At 40.9% G+C, this 22,232-nt stretch overlaps 2 protein-coding genes across 2 annotated transcripts in view; both read right to left on the reverse strand.

Moving 5' to 3' along the window:
• Positions 1 to 593: 593 nt before the first annotated feature.
• LOC112149363 (extracellular calcium-sensing receptor-like) lies at positions 594 to 7,764 on the reverse strand. Its single transcript, XM_024277013.2, has 7 exons — positions 5,865 to 7,764; positions 5,503 to 5,791; positions 4,545 to 5,351; positions 4,226 to 4,453; positions 3,443 to 3,566; positions 1,024 to 1,919; positions 594 to 632 (listed from the first exon to the last, which is right to left on the reverse strand). Exons 1-7 carry the CDS (start codon positions 6,080 to 6,082, stop codon positions 594 to 596), a joined length of 2,601 nt encoding a protein of 866 aa, XP_024132781.2. The 5' UTR covers positions 6,083 to 7,764.
• A 10,628-nt stretch (positions 7,765 to 18,392) lies between these two features.
• Positions 18,393 to 22,232, reverse strand: part of LOC112149359 (extracellular calcium-sensing receptor-like) — an 8,035-nt gene continuing 4,195 nt past the window's right edge. The window contains exons 5-6 of the mRNA XM_036214958.1: positions 21,235 to 21,358; positions 18,393 to 19,303 (exon numbers count right to left, since the gene is read on the reverse strand). Of these exons, the coding sequence (XP_036070851.1) occupies positions 18,393 to 19,303; positions 21,235 to 21,358 (1,035 nt within the window). The remainder of the gene's footprint in view (positions 19,304 to 21,234; positions 21,359 to 22,232) is intronic.

Genomic DNA, 22,232 nt, shown 5'->3' on the forward strand with positions numbered 1-22,232 from the left:
CTTATACGTTAAACATAAATCTTGTTTAGAGTGAAGGAGTTAAGATGTGCCAGGACATGTTTATTACATGAACAGCACTAAGGGGCGCCTTGCTAGGGGTTTTCAGTGAGAACTTAGAACGACGGGCTGCACGGTGGCGCAGTGGTTAGCGCTCTTGCCTCACAGCGAGAAGGCCCCGGTTCGACTCCCGGCTGGGACCTTTCTGTGTGGAGTTTGCATGTTCTCCCCGTGCATTCATGGGTTTTCACCGGGGACTCCGGCTTCCTCCCACCGTCCAAAAACATGCTTCATAGGTTAGTTGGTGACTCTAAATTGCCCCTAGGTGTGAATGTGAGAGTGAATGTGTGTGTGATTGAGGCCCTGCGACAGACTGGCGACCTGTCCAGGGTGTACCCCGCCTTCGCCCATCAGCAGCCGGGATAGGCTCCGGCACCCCCGCGACTCCGAAAGGGACAAAGCGGTTAAGAAGATGGATGGATGGAACTTAGAACGACATGCCTACTTCTATAAGTGTTCACCACGACCTGTCGCCCGCAGCATGGCCATAGAAAAAATAGGCATGAACATTTTCGGACTACAGGTTTACCAAGTCATCAACAGCCTTGATATTTCCAGTTGGCCACCTGAATGGCCTGTACAGATTTTCCAAATTTTCACCCGCAGACACCCCATAACACCCCGTAAGGGCAGTTGTGACTAAGCAACAAAAGAGGAACTGCTCCTTTATGTCCAATACAACAAAATATAAGCTAGGAGGACACCTAACTTGGGCGAAAGTCCTGTGTCTGACCACAAATATACAAAAGTTAAAATAATTACATTGTATCTCATTAACTGACGTAAAATTACCTCGATATTCTGTGTATAAGCTGAGAGAAGTAACAGGGGAAAAGGGTCGGGGTGCCCTTATCTAAACAAATTTCAAAACGACCGAAATCAGCTAACTTCTGTGTTTTTATTTTTTACATCTTAACATATCATTTTAGAGTCACTACCATGCACAAGCCTTTATTATGTTTTTACTTGATTTCTCCCCATCATGTGGTTTTTAGTGTTCCTCTCTGGCTTTAGCAATAAAATGTAACATTTGGGAGCAAATATACAGAAAAGCAAACCAAAGCTGGAGGCCAAAATTGCAAAGATTTCTACAGCTACAGTGAATTTTCCAGGAGAACTCACATATGCTGGGATAAATGTGACCCAGACTGCAATAAATATCAACATGCTGAATGTGATGAATTTTGCTTCATTGAAATTGTCAGGCAGCTTTCGAGCTAAAAAAGCAAGGATCAGGCATAATACCGCCAGAAGGCCAATATACCCTAACACAACCCAAAACCCTATAGATGACCCTAAGCTACACTCTAGAATTATCCTTTCTGCTGCATAAACTGTATTTTTGTGAGGAAAGGGTGGTGCCAGAGTTAACCACACCACACAAATCAACACCTGCAGAAAAGTGCCACCAAGAACACCCATTCTTTGTAACAACACAGAACACTGAGGAACTGTGTTGGCTGGTCTTTTGGCTGTAAAGGCAATCACCACCGTTATGGTCTTAGTCAAAATGCATGAAATACACAAAGCAAAGGTTATGCCAAATGCTACATGGCGCAACATACAGGACCAGTCAGTGGGTTGACCAATGAAGGTCAGAGCACACAGGAAACATAAAGTCAAGGAGAGCAGCAGCAAGAAGCTCAGCTCAGAGTTACTGGCTTTGACCAGAGGTGTGTGACGGAACCAGAAGAAGACAAAAGACACAACGAGAGTTAAACTTGCTCCAAACAAAGAGAAACCAGCGAGGAGGGCACCCATGGTCTCTTCATAAGACAGGAACTCAATCACCTTTGGAACACACTTGTTATGATCTTCATTTGACCAATACTCCAGTGGACACGGAGAACACTCTGCAGAATCTGCATGGAAAAACATATAAATCTTTATATTATGTCCATCAAAATAATTGTTCGAAAGTAAAAAACAATATATTTTATTACATTTAAATCATTGGCACAGTTTGGCATTAAAAAAATGTTAATCAATTTAAAAAAGTAAATCTTTTTCATTTGAGAGAAGTTTTTACTCACAGATTGAAAAATTTTAATTGGTTGCGTCTTTTATTTTGAGTATTATAACCTACAAACATACAAACTGTAAGCATTTTGGACTATATAAGTAAAACTGAATTGAATTGAATTAAAACAACTCCTAACTGAAAGTTTTTTGTAGGTTCACAAGATTGAAATGTGCTGTGTAATTTAGGCACTAGTCAAAGGAGGGTGCTTTTGCTTATTTGATTAAATTTACATCCTTGGCACAGTTTAGCATTGATTTTTTTTATCAATTTCAAAAAGTATTTTTTTTTAATTTGAGATAAGTTTTTACTCACAGATCGAATAATTTTAAGTGGTTGTGTCTTTTATTTCGAGTATTATAACCTACAAATATACAAACTGTAAAACAACTTTTAACTGAAAGCTTTTTGTAGGTTGACAAGATTGAAATGTGCTGTGTAATTTAGGCAGTAGTCAAAGGAGGGTGCTTCGACAGCCCTTTTCATGGAAATAGATTCTAACCATTGGGATATTACATGGTACTTCACATAAAATGGGAAGGAGTCTGAGCTTGCAAAGGAGGTTCACCCAGTATCGGCTACAATTAGTTGGGCTCATATCTACCCATAGTTTAGCCGCTGAAACCCAACTCCTCAAGAGGGGTTGTACTCTCTTCTACTGTGGAAAGAGCTGGAGGGATGAAGGACTATAAGCAAGGCCATGGTGAGTGGCAGTGGCTTGTTATATGCCTGCCTATACATTAAAGAAGAGGTGCCAGACTCCGGGCCTTGAGGCCCGCTGTCTAACTTGTTTTCCAACCAACCTGCTATCGATGCTCCTTATTGGCTAAACACACCTGATCCAGATAATCAACAGCAGATAAGGCAGGGTTCCTGGAAAACCAGTTGGAGGCCTGGAGTTTGACACCTAAGTTTACCACTGTGAACAAGAGAGTCATGTCTCTCTTCCTTCAGGTTTGCACGAGTCTTTTACTGATGATTTATGACCAGCAGTACAGAGTCCCTGGTTTTCTTGAAGTCTATAGGTGGAGTATCAAACATTGTTCTGGATAGGGCATTCAAGGTTTTACTGGGAGACTTCAGTACCAGTGTGGTTAATGACTGATACATGGACGGGCTTGAATTACACAAAACCTCGAGTAACTTAAACTCTCCTCCTCTCTTTTCAGTCTGTGGGGCCTTGAGTTTTAAAGAAGTACAACATTTTATCAAATCTGAATGGATTTTAGACCAGTGGAAAACAGTCTAGTTACTTTTGAAAACATAGTACATTTTGAATCTTCCTAAACAAATATCATCAAACTATAAAACAAACCTGCTCCTGAAATAAAACAGACTGTGAACCTTCAAAAAAAAGAAACTCACTGGTGGAATTGCTGATCTCTCCAGCCGCACAAGCGATGCAGGAAAAGCAACAAATGGGTTTGCCTTTAATCACAGCCTGTCGGAAACCAGGAAAGCAACTCTCACTGCAGACAGAAATTGGCCTCTGTAACAACAATAGATTTTAATCATCAGTTTGCAGTTCTAACATCTGATGTAGGATGAGAAACATTCAGTTGAGGGTTCAAATTAAATCAGGAAAGATGCCTTTTTTTTTTTTATTTCAAAGAGAGCGGATATTCTTTTAATTCTCACTTTTTTGTCATTGAAAAACTTCAAATATTTAAGAGTAGTAATTTAGTTTAGAAGAATGACAGTTTTTTTCACAGCAATAGTAATAATTAGCTTAATGTTAAACTAAAATGACTTTATTATTTATTCGACATTCATATACAATTCATTTAATTGAAAGTCATGCGACCTTTTCTAATTTCTGAAATGCAGGATAGCACAACAGTATGATCAGAATTATCTTTATTGTGTCTGTTATCCTAAAGAAAAACTTAAAAAAGTTAAGGGATTCTCTGAGTAATGTGATATTCAAAAATGTACCAGAAAAAATTCAGCTTTCTGGTTTGATATTATAATTTTTTTTATGTCGATTAGAATCTTGTTTTAGAGTACAAGTTACGAGAATCTCATTGAAAATTCCTTCATTTCTCTTACATGAAAAATATATACCACCTTAAAATACTTATGTTAATTTTTATAGTTTAAATTATGACTCTTGTTTGGAATAAAAATGTGGGATAAAAAGGCTGACACCTGTTTAGATTCTCCAAACCATGTGAGATTCATCTCTTTTATTGTAAACTGCTTTCCATCTGGAAGTGAGGCATCATAGCTCCCTACAGTCACAAACACGGTGTCTCCTGCGGAGTTCTTTTGCCAGTTCACCAACTGATAGGTCGCTGGAGGATCTCCTCTTTCGTCAAAGTACACTTTCTCTCCTGATTGAAGAGAAAAATTCACATCCTGGATATGTTTGGCAATCTATTGATAGAAACAAGGCATAGAACATTACCTTAAAAGTCAGTGTATTCATTCAAAATGTATTATGTGTTTTACAAAGTTACTGTCTTACTTCTTTTGGCGGCAAAATGCTTTTCCAGGTACATGACATGTTAACTTCTTCACTCTTTTCTCCACATTTTAGCATGCTGTGCATTGCATGAGCTACAGCATATACAGCTTTGTATACATTATTAGATATTCTCAGCTCTGACACATCAGTGAAAGGATTTTTTATGTCTCGTAGTCTCTCAGATCCAGAGCACTGCTTTACTCCTTGCAGACTTGGCTGGAAACTGCAGCCAAATGTTTCTTCCCAGAACTCCCTCAGTATGTGATTCTGAGGGTCTTGACTTGGGTGAACCTGTAAAAGAAACTCCTGCAAACCAGCGATTTTTGCCTTCTTTATGGCAAATCCTATAGAGCCAGTCAGTATTCCAGAATATTTTCTTAGAGCCAAATTACTTGATGTAATCCAGGATTCACTTCCTACCCACTGCAGGCCAGTTATATTTTGTCTCAAAGCTTCTTCGAGCAGTATATCCATTTCATCATAGCCAAGAAAGGCAACTACAACTTTTGCAGTGCCTGTTTTGATTACTCTGACCACCCTCTCGACCTGTTCATCTAAACTAGTCCATGAGATGGCCTCAGAGTATTCAACACAAATCCCCTCCTGGGTTGCAGCTTCAATGAAAGTTGCCATTCCATTATTGCCGTAGTCATTGTCACTTCTCACTGCACCGACCCATGTCCATCCGAAGTGCTTTACCAGCTGAGCCAGTGCTCTGCTCTGATAGTAGTCACTGGGGATGGTTCTGAAGAAAGAGGGGTGCTCCTTTCTGTTACTGAGACATGCACATGTAGAAAAGTGACTGATCTGGAAGAGAAAACAAACAAAAATATATGCATAGCATTTCGAAACTCAATGTTTGATTTCTCTTCATCTTTTTGTAAAGGCATGCATATTTAATCATAAATGTGAAACAATATCAAAGAAATATTCATAAACAAGCATTACTCATGCTTACCACTGGTATTTGAAAAATCCCGGCAATTTGTGACAAGACAATGGTCGAAGAGGACTTAGTGGCTCCAACGATGGCATGAACGGTTGACTGACCAGAGCAGCTTTTTCCAAAAGTCCTTTCCTGTCCGTTAATCAGACCCAAGGCTGCACGTGTTGAAGGCAGAGTTGAACCACAGCTGTCAAATATTTTATAACCAACCGAGATGTTGGGCAGTAAAGAGCTGCTGTTGTTGATCTCCTCAATGGCAAAAATCATTGTCTGAGCAAAACGGAACTCTCTGAAGTTCAGTCTGTAAAAGGAAAGTGTTACATGATTGTTTATTAAAAAAAATAACATGAACAGTTTAATAAATATATCAATACCTGGTGCAAATTAGAGGATCTGGAGCATCGCTTGAAGTGACTGAAGAGGCAGAAACTTGAGAGTGCACAAAAAAAGCTCCTCCAATCATAATATCTCCTGACTTAAACAGCAAAGGAAACTCTGGGCTGCCCCACATTTCACAGACAGCAGTTTCTTCTTCTGCTAGGATCCTCACAATAACCACAAACAGTGACATTACAGAGATGCAGGGACTCATGTTTACAAAGCATTTCAAATCCACTGGTCCTGAAATTCTATAATCCCTTCACTGACCAAAACTGACCAGCTACTTTATGCAGATATACATACCTATACGTATTTTTAAAAACCAAAAATGATGTGAGGCAGTGCTTTATACTCTAATAAACGGTCTTGTTCTCTGAGGTAGACTGTGTTCCTCCAATCAAATCAAGACATGATAATTCTGAAGTTATTTTTAGTGTAATTCATATTACAAATGCATGACACATACATATTACAGAATCACTGTTGTAATGTAAACTGCTTTTTAAAAATCATTTTAAAACAAAAAAATTGTTTTACTATTTTTATTTATTAATTTTTTTTCTATGATTTTTAACTATTTTTGATGTTGAAATTTTTGAAGAAGTTTTAATTTGACAAAATATCTGACATAGGGCCCAGCCAGTCATGTCCTTCTCCAACCACCAGAGGGAGCCCTCACCTGAGTATTAACTGGATCTGCCATCCTCCTGGACTCCAATTCCCTTCATGCATCAGCCGCCATTTTCCTGTCACCACCAGCTGTTTGTCATTATCATCAGTGCTGTATATATTCCTGATCCTCACTCTGCTCCCTGCGAAGTCTTGATCTGTTTCTCTGTATATTCAGTCATTCTGAGCATTCCTACTTTTGCCTGCCTGCCTGTGTTTTGACTCTTGCCTGTTTTTCGTCTCCTGCCTCGCTCCAACGTTTGACCCTGGCCTGTCTCCTGACTACATTTTGCCTTGCCCTTATCTCTGCTACTATTGCTATTAAATTCAAGTTGCACATGGATCCACTCGCCTCAGCTCCTCCGTTACAGAAGACTTCGCCTCACTCGGATCCAGCAACGGACATTCCCACTCTGTCAAATCCTTCCGGATTTACAGCCACATTGTTGGAACATGGGAGACAGCTTTATTGCATGACGACAGCTACTGAGGCTATCATGGAACAACTGCTAGCCAACCCGGTAGCTAACTCTTCACCTACACAGCCATCTTCCACCAAACTGTCAAGCACGCTTGAACATTCCTCCATGTCATCCACGCCTATGACTGGGCCAAGCCTTTCCTTGCCAGATAAGTTTAATAGCAGACCAGAACACTGTAATGGGTTTCTAGCGCAATGCCAGCTGTACCTCCTTCAACAGGCCAACATTTACCCCCTCTGAAGAAGCCAAGGTCTCCTTCCTGTGCTCCCTGCTGTCTGATGAGACCTTGGAGTGGCTTGCAGCGATCTGGTCAGGGGGCTCTTTACCTTTCCACTCATACGAGGCCTTCACCCGGTTGCTACGTGACATCTTTCACCATGTCATTGACGGTAAAGATCCTGGAGATCAGCTCATGGACATTAAGCAAAGAAAAGAGACAGCTACTGCTTACTCCCTCTGGTTTTGGACTCTGTTTATCACAGAGGTCTTTCCCTGGAACTTCAGTGTGAAATTGCCTGCCGTGATGATGATCTGGACTTAGATCAGTTAATTGCTCTGACCATCAGATTGGACAACCTCCTCAGGGCCAGAAAGCCCATAGACAAGAGAGCTAAATTGGCCTCAGCTTCCTCGCTCTGTCAAGACCAGTGTACCCTCGGTGAACCCATGCAGTTGGGTTCTACACGCCTAACCCCGGAAGAAAGAAGCAGACGCATGCGAGAGAACCTCTACTGCGGTCGGCCCGGCCACCTACGGAACTCCTGCCCCGGCCACCACCTAGACGGTCAGGCAGGCTGGTGAGTGATAATTTACTCTCCATTGAAATTCCAGTGTCTGTTTTCATTCGGGGTAGAAAAATTAAAACCAAGGCAATGATTGATTCGGGGGCAGTGGGGAATTTCATTGATTTAGATTTTGCTCGTGCTAACCAGATTCCCCTGCTTCCCTGCACTTCGCGGGCGGCAGTTTCTGCTGTAGATGGTCAGCCCGTGGGATCTGGTCAGATCAAGTTCTGGACCCCGGACATTCAACTTAGTATCCAGAAGGACCATCTGGAAATCATCCGTCTCTTTACCATCAACTCCCTGCGATGTACTGTCATCTTGGGGCTCCCATGGCTAGAGACTCATGATCCCACGATCATCTGGTCATCTAAAGAACTCTCCTTCAAATCCACCTCCTGCCTTCGTCGATGTCTCCAGAACAGCCTACATCAGACTGCATCTCCCTGTGTTCCTCGCCACAGCCAGATAGCATCAACCAGCATCACCATGTGCGATCCTGACACTTCATAAGACTCTCTGCCTCCTCAATACCAGGATCTGCAGGAAGCCTTCAATAAACAACATGCTACTCGACTTCCTCCTCATAGACCCTATGATTGTGCCATAGACTTGTTGCCTGGAGCCACCTGTTTCCCCTGTCTCAGCCTGAGACGGAAGCCATGCAGGCTTACATCCCCCACCTCGGCGGGTTTCTTTCTTTTTTGTGAAGAAAAAGGATGGAAAACTCCGTCCATGTATTGACTTTCATAGCCTGAACGAGATCACAGTCAAATACCGCTATCCCCTGCCGTTGGTTCCACCAGCCTTAGAGCAGTTAAGGAAGGCTCACTACTTCACTAAATTAGATCTCCACGGTGCATACAACCTCATACGCATCCGTAAAGGTGACGCATGGAAGATTGCTTTCTCTACCACAACTGGGCATTATGAATACCTTGTTATGCCATTTGGTCTTTGCAACGCCCCTTCCGTGTTTCAGGCGTATGTTACTGATGTGTTTCGTGACATTGTAAATGTGTCCCAGTAGCTTAAGCACAATACTTTATGTAGGCTAGATCAGAAGACCAAATCCGACTCTAGGAGTGGAGGGAGAGACTGAGACAAGGTTTTTGTGTTTTGCTGGTACCATATAATTTTAGAAGAACAAAGACATACAAAAAAAAAAGAAAATATACATGAATTACATGAATGGCCATTCAAAAGGAAAGAAAAGATCCCAAGAAAGAAAGGTTTGTGTTAGGAATCAGGTTCTGGTTAAAGTCCAAACACACGGGGTGACCTGTCCATGCACCCAGTTGTACTGGGTGAGTTCGAAGAAAAAAAAAAAAACGACCAAATGTCAAACAGAAAAAACGTGTTCCAAATACGTAGGTAGATTGGTCGTTCGAAAGGCAAAAACAAAAAAAAAAGAGGGAAGGGCAGCTGTGAAAAAGCCTCCTACCAGCCCGACCAGAGCAGGAGATGGTATGTAGTGGAGTAGGAATTGTCCATGACATCCGAAGTTATGTTTCGGTTCGTGTTTCCAGGCTCTAGCTCGCCATCAACACCTGGCCTGAATAGAAGAAACAGGGCCAGTGTAAGACCTCTATTTAAATTCTCAGTGCTAGCTCTTAGTTCTCAGTGCTAGCTTTTGGTTCTCAGTGTGCACACACAAATTCTAATCAACAATCAACAGTAAATAAATAATGCAGGTCACACTATAAATAACAGTGACTGTAAACTTCCATATTGTACAATAAATAGTATCAAAAATAGTTCATCTTAATAAATAACAATGAGCTATAAAGATCATTAAAACATTCATATATCAAAAATAAAGTGCATAGTTTGAATACACAATAATAATTAAACACTAGCAGCACAAAAGGAGTAACTTTAAAGTGCTTAGCAGTGCATCAAATAATAACCCACTAGATCCAAACAACCTTTAAGTTTGGTCACTAAAGTGCATTAAAACGTAAAGACAGTGAAAGTCTAAAGATAATACAATACAGACTCGGTAGAAGTTTCATCTCAACAAATTAAATACATTTGGAGAAAATTGGCTTTAAACACAATGCTAACCGCTCCATATAAAACCAATGGAGGCGGCTAGGCTAGGCTAACCCATTCATTTCAGTGGGGGCTAAGCTAAGTGCTAGTTCGACTCACCAGTTCGTAGTCTAACTCGGCTCTCGAACGCTCTTTCGCCACGGGTCGGCACCGGTAGTTGGCCCCTATAGTTCGACATCAGTTGCCGTAATGTCAGACATTTCTATAGCGAACCAACGATGGAATTTGCTAAACATACCTCCAGCAGAATTGCCCCAAGCATGCCCCGAGCTACAGCTGGCAGCCTGTTAGGGGTAGAGTTTATCACCTCCGATTGGGCGTGCTCAGCTAAGTGACCTCATTACGCAGCTGCGTCAGACGCACAGACGTAAGGACGCACTGCCGGTGTATTAAAACCGAGAAGTTATTATTTATCTGTATTTATATTTTAGGTTTTATTTTTTTATTTTTTTTTAGTGAAGGTTTCCACCCGGGCTCCAAAAACATGTCATAGTTTATATTGACGACATTTTGATTTATTCAAACACTCTTGAAGAACATGTCTCACACGTCCGTCAGGTTCTCCAGCGTTTGATTGAAAGCAACCTGTATGCCAAACGAGAAAAATGTGAATTCCACCAAACCATGATCTCTTTTTTGGGCTATGTCATTAGCGCCCAAGGGGTGGCCATGGATCAAGGCAAAGTGGACGCAGTGCTACAGTGTTATACTGTTAACACCTGCTACAGTAAAAGAATTACATTTTTTTGGTTTCGCCAACTTCTACAGACGTTTCATCCGAGGGTTCAGTTCTGTGGCAGCACTCCTCACCTCTCTGCTGAAAAAATCTCCTAAGCATCTGCATTGGACTCCTGAGGCTACAGCTGCTTTCAAGTCTCTTCAACATCGCTTCTCCCAGGCACCCATCCTCCACCATCCAGACCCATCACTCCAATTTGTAGTCGAAGTGGATGCATCCAGCTCAGGGGTGGGTGCTGTGTTGTCGCAGCGTCACGGTCAACCACCGAAAATGTTCCCCTGTGCCTACTTTTCACGGAAGCTGACGGATGCCAAGCGGAATTACGATGTGGGAGACCGAGAGTTGCTAGCTATGAAGGAGGCCTTCTCTGACTGGAGACACTGGTTGGAGGGGACTTCTCAACCATTCCTAGTCCTGACAGACCACAAAAACCTTGAATATATCAAGTCAGCCAAAAGATTAAACCCTCGTCAGGCCCGTTGGTCCCTGTTCTTTTCCCGGTTTAATTTTCAGATCACCTATCGACCCGGTTCCAAAAATGGCAAGGCCGACGCTCTCTCACGCCTGCATGAGACATCAGCAGAAGGAACCAGGGAGCCAGAAAACATCATCCCGGACTTGTTGATTCTAGCACCTGTACAATGGGACATCATGACAGAGCTGGATGAACTCAACAACGCCAATCCACCACCACCGTCCTGTCCAGCTGACCGAACCTACGTTCCTCCCTCTCACCGGCAACGTGTCCTTCATCTGGTGCACGACTCACCTGCAGCAGGACACCGGGGTATGGCCAGCACTCAATCACTGATGCAGAACACCTTTTGGTGGCCAACCATGCCAGCAGATGTGGCTCAGTTCGTGAGCGGCTGCTCCTCATGTCAAATGGCCAAGACAACACGTCAACTTCCCGCTGGATTAATACAACCTCTACCCACGCCACAACGTTCATGGTCACACATCACAATTGACTTCATCACTGACTTACCCCACTCCCAAGGCAACACTGTTATATTGTCTGTCATTGATAGTTTTTCTAAGTCCTGTCGTCTCATTCCTTTGCCTAAGCTCCCCACCGCTCTGGAGACCACAGAACAACTGGTGACGGTGACCAGTTTGGCACCTGGACATTGGGTCTGGCTATCCACGCGAGATCTCCGGCTGAGGTTACCCTGTAAGAAACTCAGTCCTAGGTTTGTGGGTCTCTTCAAGATAATCAGGCAGATCACTTCAGTCTCGTTTCGTCTACAGTTACCTGCCAGTTATTGTATCTCACCCACCTTCCACAACTCTCTGTTGAAGCCTGCCGCCGCATCACAGGATGGGAATGCGCAACCTACACCCCCTGACGGCGGAATGCCTCCTCTCATGGTGGATTTTGAAGAAGCCTACCTTGTGCGTGAACTCCTGGATTGTCGACGTCGGGGGGGTCGCCTCCAGTATCTGGTTGACTGGGAGGGGTATGGGCCCGAGGAACGCTCCTGGGTTGCCTCAGACGGCATTCTCAACCCCTCTCTGGTCTCTGATTTCCATCGTGCTCATCCTGACAGACCCGCACATCGGCCTCGGGGTCGGGGTCGACCCCGGCGTCGGGTTGTCTCTCGCTTCCGGAGCGGCTCGCAGGGGGGGGCTCTGTCAGGGCCCAGCCAGTCATGTCCTTCTCCAACCACCAGAGGGAGCCCTCACCTGAGTATTAACTGCATCTGCCATCCTCCTGGACTCCAATTCCCATCATGCATCAGCCGCCATTTTCCTGTCACCACCATCTGTTTGTCATTATCATCAGTGCTGTATGTATTCCTGCTCCTCACTCTGATCCCTGCGAAGTCTTGATCTGTTTCTCTGTACAAGTCATTCTGAGCATTCCTACTTTTGCCTGCCTGCCTGTGTTTTGACTCTCGCCTGTTTTTCGTCTCCTGCCTCGCTCCAATGTTTGACCCAGGCCTGTCTCCTGACTACGTTTTGCCTTGCCCTTATCTCTGTTACTATTGCTATTAAATTCAAGTTGCACATGGATCCACTCGCCTCAGCCCCTCAGTTACACATAGAAGTCCTTAAAAGTTAATTAAAGATGTAATAGCCCAATTTACCTGTTGTTTATTTCTTTTAAGCAAGAAAATAATTTTGTAGAAGAGACAAAAAGTCAGTGAAACCATCTAGATTTTATTCAGACTTGCAAGAAACCCCAAACCTATTTCGTGACTTTATTTGTGTTGAACATTCCCAAGTTACTTAGCTTTGCTGTTCTATCTGCATATCAAACTATAAGACACACACATTTTAAAGAACAATATCCAACATATAACATGTTTGACAACATATATTAAAGTTTTGATCTTTTAAAAGCCAGATATGATGCAACATTGCACGTTCACAATTCATTGGCACTTTTTTATGTGACGGTAGATCCCACTCAGCTGATTGTCACATCGTTTTGGGGTGGAGCCTCATGGCAGCATCTGTTCTTGCCAGATTGGAAGAGACGCAACTAAACAAACACTTTAAAATTTTTGATCATAAAAAGCTAGAAAAGTCTCCAGTAAAAGTTGACACATTTGTGGCCAGTCACTTTTGAGAAAGTAAACAAGAGGGTTTAAAATTCAACAAATGTAGCAAGAAAGGTACAGAATTTGTAGAACTAGACTGAATCAAATAGGTTTGGCTGTTTTTATCATGATCAACTAAAATGTTTTTTGTCACATCTGGAATTGAGTGTTCCGTATTCTTGTTTGAACCCATGACACGGGGACCCACATTTCTACCTTTTTGATAAGTCTGACCTCTTTAACTATCAGCATTTGGTCAGGAGTCTTCTTTGTTTGCTCATCAAATCATGCATGTTGGACTATGCTGGCTGGACATTTTAGTAACACAAGTATTTAGGAACTGTATTTAATAACCTGTCTCAATAATTGTATCCCATCCTCTCTCAATAAGAACATTTTGATGGTGTGAATATAAGGTTGATAGCTCATGTTTTCTCCTTAATAAGATTTGAAAATCTCTGAATGTAAACTTTGTGCAAAGGTCTGGAAAAAGTAAAAATAATAATAATAATAACATCTACAGATCTGCTGTTGGACTGGATCCATCTGTTTGTACTATGTATCTGTGATCTGTACAAAGCCAGGGCGGAGCTATAGGGGCAAGAGTTAGAGCAGGGGTGTCAAACTCAATCGCACAGTAGGTCAAAATCCTAACTGTGACGAAGAGGCAGAGGCGGTTGGATCCATTTGCAAACATAGAGTTTAATGGCGAAGCATCAGCAGGAACAAGCAGAGGCGTAGTCAAAAACAGGCTAAGGTCAAAACTAGGACCGAGGCAGGACAACAAGGAGATTCAGGCAAAGGTCAAAACCAGGGAGATCAAACTAAGATAGACTGTTCAGACTGTCTGCAAAACCAAGACTTCACACTGGAGAAGTGGCTGAGGCAGGTTTAAATGCAGGATGATACTGATGATGATAGAAACCAGCTGTGTAGACAGGAAGCCATGGCAGTGGCTGATGGGGGTTGTAGTCAGGAAGCAGCAAGGTTAAAACTCTGGCGAAGGCTCCCTCTGGTGGTCGGGGGTTGAAACTGAGGGTGGAACCATGACACTAACACACCTTAAGATTCGGGCCGGACAAGATAAACCTTTTGTGAACACTTTAAAACTAAACTTTTAAACTCTGACTTTTTTAACACAATTATGAACTAGATGTATAGCATTACTTGCAACAATTCTTGTGTGAATGGTGTTAGCTGAATTTGGCTGCTGAAGATGCTGAAACTGATTGCTGTAAACACTGAAGCTGAAAATGCAGAAGTTAACAGCATGCTAAAAATATTAGCTAAAACCTAAATTAACTCAAAAAAGCTGAAAAAAAAAGAAATTAGCCAAAACAGCTAGCATGTAGCTGAAATATTTGCAAAATTCCAAGATGGTGTGTAAAAAAACATAACTTTTAAACATAATTATGAATAATAAAAAGGCAGGAATATTATTCCAGAATAAATCAACTTAAACCTTAAATAACTTTCAATATTTTACTCTCCTTAAAAATAAAAATAAAATTATAAAAATTTTACAAGTTAGAAATAAGGGTGAGATAACATCAGGCCAATAATAACAATAAAATAAAATGATCTGGATGGCTGGATATAATTATCTAGTGGGCCGAATCTGGCCCCCAGGTCTTGACTTTGACACATGGGAGTCAGAGCCTCTAGCATCCACTGATTTTTGAGTCAATATTAGTATCGATATTGACAAGAATTAAGAAATCCTTAATACAAGCTTCTTTAAGCATTCGTAATAGTAACTCAGCTGAAATAACTGCTGTTTTTATGTCAAATACAGTAACAATAATAAAACCATTAGAAATATTTTTGAACATTTGGTTCATAATGGTCTTTTCCTCATCTGTTCTTATTATCACTTCCAAAGTGGTCTGCCTCCCTCCCACTCACCCCATATAAAACATTCTAACTCCACCACTGACAGGACTGCTCAATCAGAAATGTGTTTTTTATTTGCTCAAACTTTTGATACTTACGCTCATCATGTTTGTTCCTAAGATGATGGCATGGTTTTTACTTATCATCTGGTTTGTGGTAATGACTGGAGCTACCTGTAGTTAAGGTTTCTGTGATTAATCAGTGAACTCAGGAAATATTTTCTTTTTTCTGTGTTATATATTTTTCAAATGGTTTGAAATTTTCGAGTATTCCTGTTAAACTCATAGCTACAAAAATAATATTGCCCCCACTTGTATCATTTGTGTAAAGCAGCGATGACAGTTTCTGTCCTAATTATATAACCTGTACCCGTTTCACACTTCCACCGTCATAGCGACGTTAGCATTGTGCACAGGCTGATGATATTTCCCGCGTCATATTTAGAATTTTCAGATTGTTACTAACAACATAGGGCACATCTCTCTTAATAATTGAAAGGTTTTTGTTGTTCTAAGGTTGAATCAGCTAAACCTATTCGTTGGCTTTTTTATTTACATCTGCACTTCAATGGCTTCAGTATTCATTAAGATTTTCCAAAATAGAATTAATTTATTATGTTACACCCCTGAAAACAGGGGAGAAAAAAATCACGAGAGTGATTTCTGCGTGTTCCTCATGCAGGTGTTTATTGCAATTCAGTATTAATAAAAATAATAAACATTTAAACACATTCTGTTAAGCAAGAGTCATATTTAGGGAAAATGGATCACAAACTCTCAGAATTAACACATAAAAAAGCTGGCGTTACATCTCCATCAAGCCTAAAATAAAACGATCAGGACACAATATGGCGGTGTGCGTGCTCACTCGAAGCAAAACCATTACAAATTCCCACTCAAAATAAAACTGCCAAACTTTTATAAACTCTACTCCAAAGTAACTCTAAAAAAACAATATATGTTTTACAGCTAGATTCTGGAGAAAAACATTAATATTTGGTTGCCATTACCTGAAAACAGGGGAGAAAGAATCACGAGAGTGATTTCTGAGTGTTCCTCATGCAGGTGTTTATTGCAATTCAGTATTAATAAAAATAATAAACATTTAAACACATTCCATTAAGCAAGTGTAATATTTAGGAAAAATGGATCACAAACTCTCGTATTAATAAAAATGATAAACATTTAAACACATTCTGTTAAGCAAGAATCATATTTAGGGAAAATGGATCACAAACTCTCAGAATTAAAACATAAAAAAGCTGGTGTTAGATCTCCATCAAGCCTAAAATAAAACGATCAGGACACAATATGGCGGTATGCGTGCTCACTCGAGGCAAAACCATTACAAATTCCCACTCAAAATAAAACTGCCAAACTTTTATAAACTCTACTCCAAAGTAACTCTAAAAAAACAATATATGTTTTACAGCTAGATTCTGGACAAAAACATTAATATTTGGTCGCCATTACCTGAAAACAGGGGAGAAAGAATCACGAGAGTGATTTCTGAGTGTTCCTCATGCAGGTGTTTATTGCAATGAGGAGGAACGGCGCGACTCCCCCTAGTGGCGGGCGAAGCCATAACCAATCGATCCCAGAGCAACCTCCCAGACAAATCAATCGATCAGAAACGAAAAATAACCATTTAACATTTCAATTAACTTAGCAAAAATACAAAAAACCTTTTCTGGTTCTGCTTTTTGATGTTTTCCAAAAAGTTACTATCAAAAATATTAACTTAAAAATAATCAAAATCACCCCTAACCTCATTGTTGGGAAATACCATCTACGGGGTGTACCATTCTGTTTATACCCATCACAATTACTTAGAAATTATAATGTCCTTTTGAATATGTCATAGCTGCTTCGTCATTGAATGTTAGCCATTAGCATGGTTGGGCTGATTATCAAAGTCAGCGTTTCAAATGTCCACTTTTTATTGCATGTATGCAATGTTAATTGATGTTGAGCCTGCATGTTTCATTCATTTTTAAGGTTTTAAGTGTTTGTAACATTGAAAATGTGTGTATATTTAATGTATGATTAGATTAATGATGTGTGTGGATTTCAATATAACAACTTCACAGAAAAACTGTGATACTTCCTGTGCATGGTCTTAGTGGCTGGATGGCTCAGTTGACTGGGTGTAGGACTGATGTGCAGAAAACTTGGGTTTGCTTTCCAAATGGCCCAATGAGCTTAATCTAGTTTGGGTCCTTAGGCAAGACCCTTCACACTACCTCCAAACTATGTAGCCACAGAGGGGTCCAAATCTTGTTCTCCCTGTGCCAGTCCCCAGCCTGGTTAAAAATACAAGGTTGTGTCAGGAAAGATATCTGGCGTAAAACTTTCTGGCAACCACATTTACAAATCAGCAGAAGTTGATTTACTTTAATGACCCCCGAGGGGGTGGAAAAACAACTTGCTGTGCTGGTCTTAGTATTGGCACATTTTTGAGTTAGTGTATTAGTTTTCTATTCCTGCAAGTTTCCATGTTGGTTTCAACCTGTCCCATGTGGTGCTCAAAAGCCCTTTTCCACTTTAAGTCTGTCATGTCTCTTTGTTTGACTGCTGCAAAGGTACTGTATATATTTTAGACATACAACTATAAAAAAGCCTGCTTCTTAATTTATAGAAAAACTGACTAAAAATATAACATGAGTAGTAAAAGGTAATGCATTGACCATTAAAATTCATTGTTTTTCATTTTTTATTTAAACAGTATGCAACCTGTACATTCCATAGACCTAAAACACGGTTGCTCTATGAAATCTTGTAAAACATAATGCCTAATAATAATAATAAAATCAATCCACAAATATAGGTGGGCTACTCTTTAAAATCTGTTGGACTCAACTGATACTAAACTTGTTCGTCAATAATCAGCCCTAATATTGGATAACCAAAAAGAAGAAGAAGAAATGTATTTGTATTGCACTTTTCACGAGTATGATTTCATAAAGTACTTTACAAGACATGATTAAAACACAATACCCAGCCAGCAATGCCAAGTGGGCCCCAGATGGTTCAAAAGTGGGCAGAGAATGTGGGCCCCAATTGGGTTTGTCCGCAGTTTCCGTGGTGACCCCAGCTGTGTTTGCTGTGTTTGTGGTTTTGCTGCCTAGGGACTGGAGGAATGTACAGCGACCCTGCTAGCTCTGCTGACTCCTGGTTAGAGGTGTAAAGTGTAATCAGGTCAGAAATAATAATCCTTTAAGAGCATAAAAGTTAAAACAAAGATTTTATAATTAGCCAATGTAGTGAAAATAAAACTGGGGTGATGTGTTCTCTTCTGTTGGTTCCTGTAAAAAGCCTCGCTGCCACGATTTGGACAAGCAGCTATCTTATTTTCACTAAAACTGTTTTTGCATATTTCTCCCCATCATATGGTTTTTAGTGTTCCTCTCTGGCTTCAGCAATAAAATGTAACATTTGGGAGCAAATATACAGAAAAGCAATCCAAAGCTGGAGGCCAAAATTGCAAAGATTTCTACAGCTACAGTGAATTTTCCAGGAGAACTCACATATGCTGGGATAAATGTGACCCAGACTGCACTAAATATCAACATGCTGAATGTGATGAATTTTGCTTCATTGAAATTGTCAGGCAGCTTTCGAGCTAAAAAAGCAAGGATCAAGCATAACATCGCCAGAAGGCCAATATACCCTAACACAACCCAAAACCCTATAGATGACCCTAAGTTACACTCCAGAATAATCCTTTCTGCTGCATAAACTGTATTTTTGTAAGGAAAGGGTGGTGCCAGAGTTAACCACACCACACAAACTAACACCTGCAGAAAAGTGCCACCAACAACACCCGATCTCTGATACGAAGCCAAACACTGAGGAACTGTGTTTGCTGGTGTTCTGGCTTTAAAGGCAATCACCACTGTTATGGTTTTAGTCAAAATGCATGAAATACACAAAGCAAAGGCTATGCCAAATGCTACATGGCGCAACATACAGGATGAGTCAGTGGGTTGACCAATGAAGGTCAGAGAACACAGGAAACATAAAGTCAAGGAGAGCAGCAGCAAGAAGCTCAGCTCAGAGTTACTGGCTTTGACCAGAGGTGTGTGACGGAACCAAAAGAAGACAAAAGACACAACGAGTGTTAAACTTGCTCCAAACAAAGAGAAAGCAGTGAGTAGAGTGCCCATGGTCTCTTCATAAGACAGGAACTCAACCACCTTTGGAACACAAATATTATGATCTTCAGTTGACCAATATTCCAGTGGGCATGGAGAACACTCTGCAGAATCTGCATGGAAAACATCAAACATGACATTATTTGATTAACCAGTAAACAGGCAGCAATTACATTTTATTTTCAAAATTATCTCTCCAAGCAACACATTCTCATTCCCAAGTCAACACATATTGACACATCATAAAGGACCGTTCGTTTTTTGATGTGCTGGCTACTCCAATAAAGTCAGGGCTCCCAGACCTCTGGGCTGCAAAGGGACGGCATGGGACCAGACAGTGCCGCTGCTGTGCGTGTGGTACTGCACGCATCTGCTACTAGATACGGTATTGGTTTGTGGACCGGGTTAGGGTACTGGTACCAGCTACATCCGTGGACCAATACCACGTCTGACAAAACCTTTGATTTAATTGGAACAGCCAGCACATCAAATAACGATGACTCGGGGAGACATAAAACGTCAAAAAGTGACGCGGAGGGGTCCTTAAACATGCGCCAATCTGGGATGACTTGGGAATGAGAATGTGTCACTACAAGTCACTTATTCATGTGTGTGGTGACTAAATCCCAAATGAGCAGTTGATGTGAATGATATGGAAGAGGACTGTCAGGATTATTTTTGTGGGGCTTGTGCATTTTTTCTCTGGGTATTCCAGCTTCCTCCCACGGTTTAAAGACGTGCTTCATTGGTTAATTGGTGACTCTACGCTGCCCCTAGGTGTGACTTGACTGTGAGTGAGTGAGTGATTACATGACCCTTTGACGGCCTGGCGATCCGTAAAATGGGGACGGATGGATGGATCTTATGTTAACCTGTCGACGTTGTATTCTCACACCCACACCACCAGGATAAACCCAGATAAAAGTCATAGAATTAAGCAATGTCTCTATTTTTGGCTGCGTAGGCCAACAGCATATAAAATTGAAGCATGATAACCTTATGTTAAGGTACATCCACTCAGGGTCTTGTAACCTAATGGCTGTCTAATATCTGTGTAAGACAATTTTAAGATCAACCTCATTCATTAAAATCTGGTTAATTTAGGATTTTGTTCCAACTTCTGTGCAACAGGTCAAACTGTGACACTGCCATCAACTGGGCCAAGTGCCCTGCATAATACAACCTGGTCTTGTGCTCTACTACCTTCTTAGAAGGCCCAAAGCACTGTTCAGTCACACTACCATTCACTTATGCCAGCAATAGGGAACTCCAGGCCTCAAGGGCTGCAGTGTCTGCATGATTTCAGGATATCCAAGTCCTACACACAACTGATTACCTGGTTCAGGTGTGTCCAGCCAACTAGAAAATGTAAAAACAGGGTATGTTCGAAAACATGCAGGAATGCAGCCATTGAGGCCTGGAGTAGCCAATCCCTGACTTATGGGCACATACATTCACACACTGGCACCACCCTAAAACCACCAAGAGCAATGTGGGATTCATGTCTTGCCCAGGGACACAAGGCGGAAACCAAACCTGCAGTCTCTATGGACAGTTCTACCTCTGCGCCACGGCTACCCCGTACTGTACAACTTTCTGTGTTGTTTATTTCTTGAGGATCATGATAGTGATTGTCTTGTTGTTGTCTATTGTATTGTATTCTTTTGATTGCTATAGTTTACCTGATGGCTAACTTTATTTAGGTTTTGATTTTCAGTACCAATAAAAATGGAAAAATTGAGAGTGGTTAAGTCTTGAACACAATAAAAGATAATGTCACATAGTCACATTCTCTAGATGTAGGGGGTAGCTTTTCATCAACAGAAATCTGTCAGTGCAAGGGTTTTGTCTTGGATAAAATTTGTATCAACTATCCAAAAGAAATTCCAAAGTCATACATGTTAAATATGCAGGGTAAGGACAACATAAGATAAAATATAGATTATAACGTAATCAACCATTTTATAAATAAAAATTGAGTCTGTAGTAAGCCAGTAACCCTAAATGACAATTGAAAGTAAAAGGCCTGGTAACATGAACTCACTGGTAGAATTGCTGATCTCTCCAGCAGCACAGGGGATACAGGAGAAGCAGCAGATGGGTTTTCCTTTAATCATAGCCTGTCGAAAACCTGGTGGACAGCTCTCACTGCAAACAGAAACTGGCCTCTGTGACAATAAAATAACATGTCAGCTTTTTTTTAAACCAATATTTGAGATGAGATGACGTGTAGCATAACAAAACTTTAACATTAGTGAAGGCATTAATGACTATATCTGCTCATTATTGTACATCAGCAGACAAACTTTGTGCAGTGACTCATACACACAATGAAATACTTATATTGAAGAAACTGAAATATTTAACATTGGATATAGTTTGTATTAGATAAAATGGTCCAAATGACCATATAGTTAAATTTTGGATTGATTGAGTTGCTAAAGTGGAAGACTTTATTGTTCACTTGGTTTTTCCCATTTTCCATGGTGCCTGTATTTTAATGTAAGTCATGGCGCTCTGCATATACTTCTATAAACACTGCATCATGTTGTTTTTCCTCCACCTTCCAAAACAAATTTTATAAAAAAGAGACACAAAAAAAGTCAAATTTCAAATGATGATACCTCAAAGGATTCTGTAACCCATGTAATGTTAAGTCCATTCATGGTAAATTCTTTTCCATTTTGTAATGAAGCATCATAACTTCCAACAACCACAAACACAATGTCTCCTGCTGAGTTCCTTTGCCAGTTCACCAGCTGATAGGTCGCTGCAGGATCTCCTCTTTCATCAAAATACACTTTTTCTCCTGATCGAAGAGAAAAATTCACATCCTGGATGTGTTTTAACACCTATAAATACACAACGGCATTAAACTAATGGGAACGGTGGACATTTCTAAATAGTTTTACTTCTCATATTTACTGTCTTACTTCTTTTTGTTGTAAAATCCGTTTCCAGGTACATGACATGTTAACTGCTTCACTCTTTTCTCCACATTTTAGCATGCTGTGCATTGCATGAGCTACAGCATATACAGCT

Source organism: Oryzias melastigma, linkage group LG13, assembly GCF_002922805.2.
Source record: "Oryzias melastigma strain HK-1 linkage group LG13, ASM292280v2, whole genome shotgun sequence".
NCBI classification, from domain to species: Eukaryota; Metazoa; Chordata; class Actinopteri; order Beloniformes; family Adrianichthyidae; genus Oryzias; species Oryzias melastigma.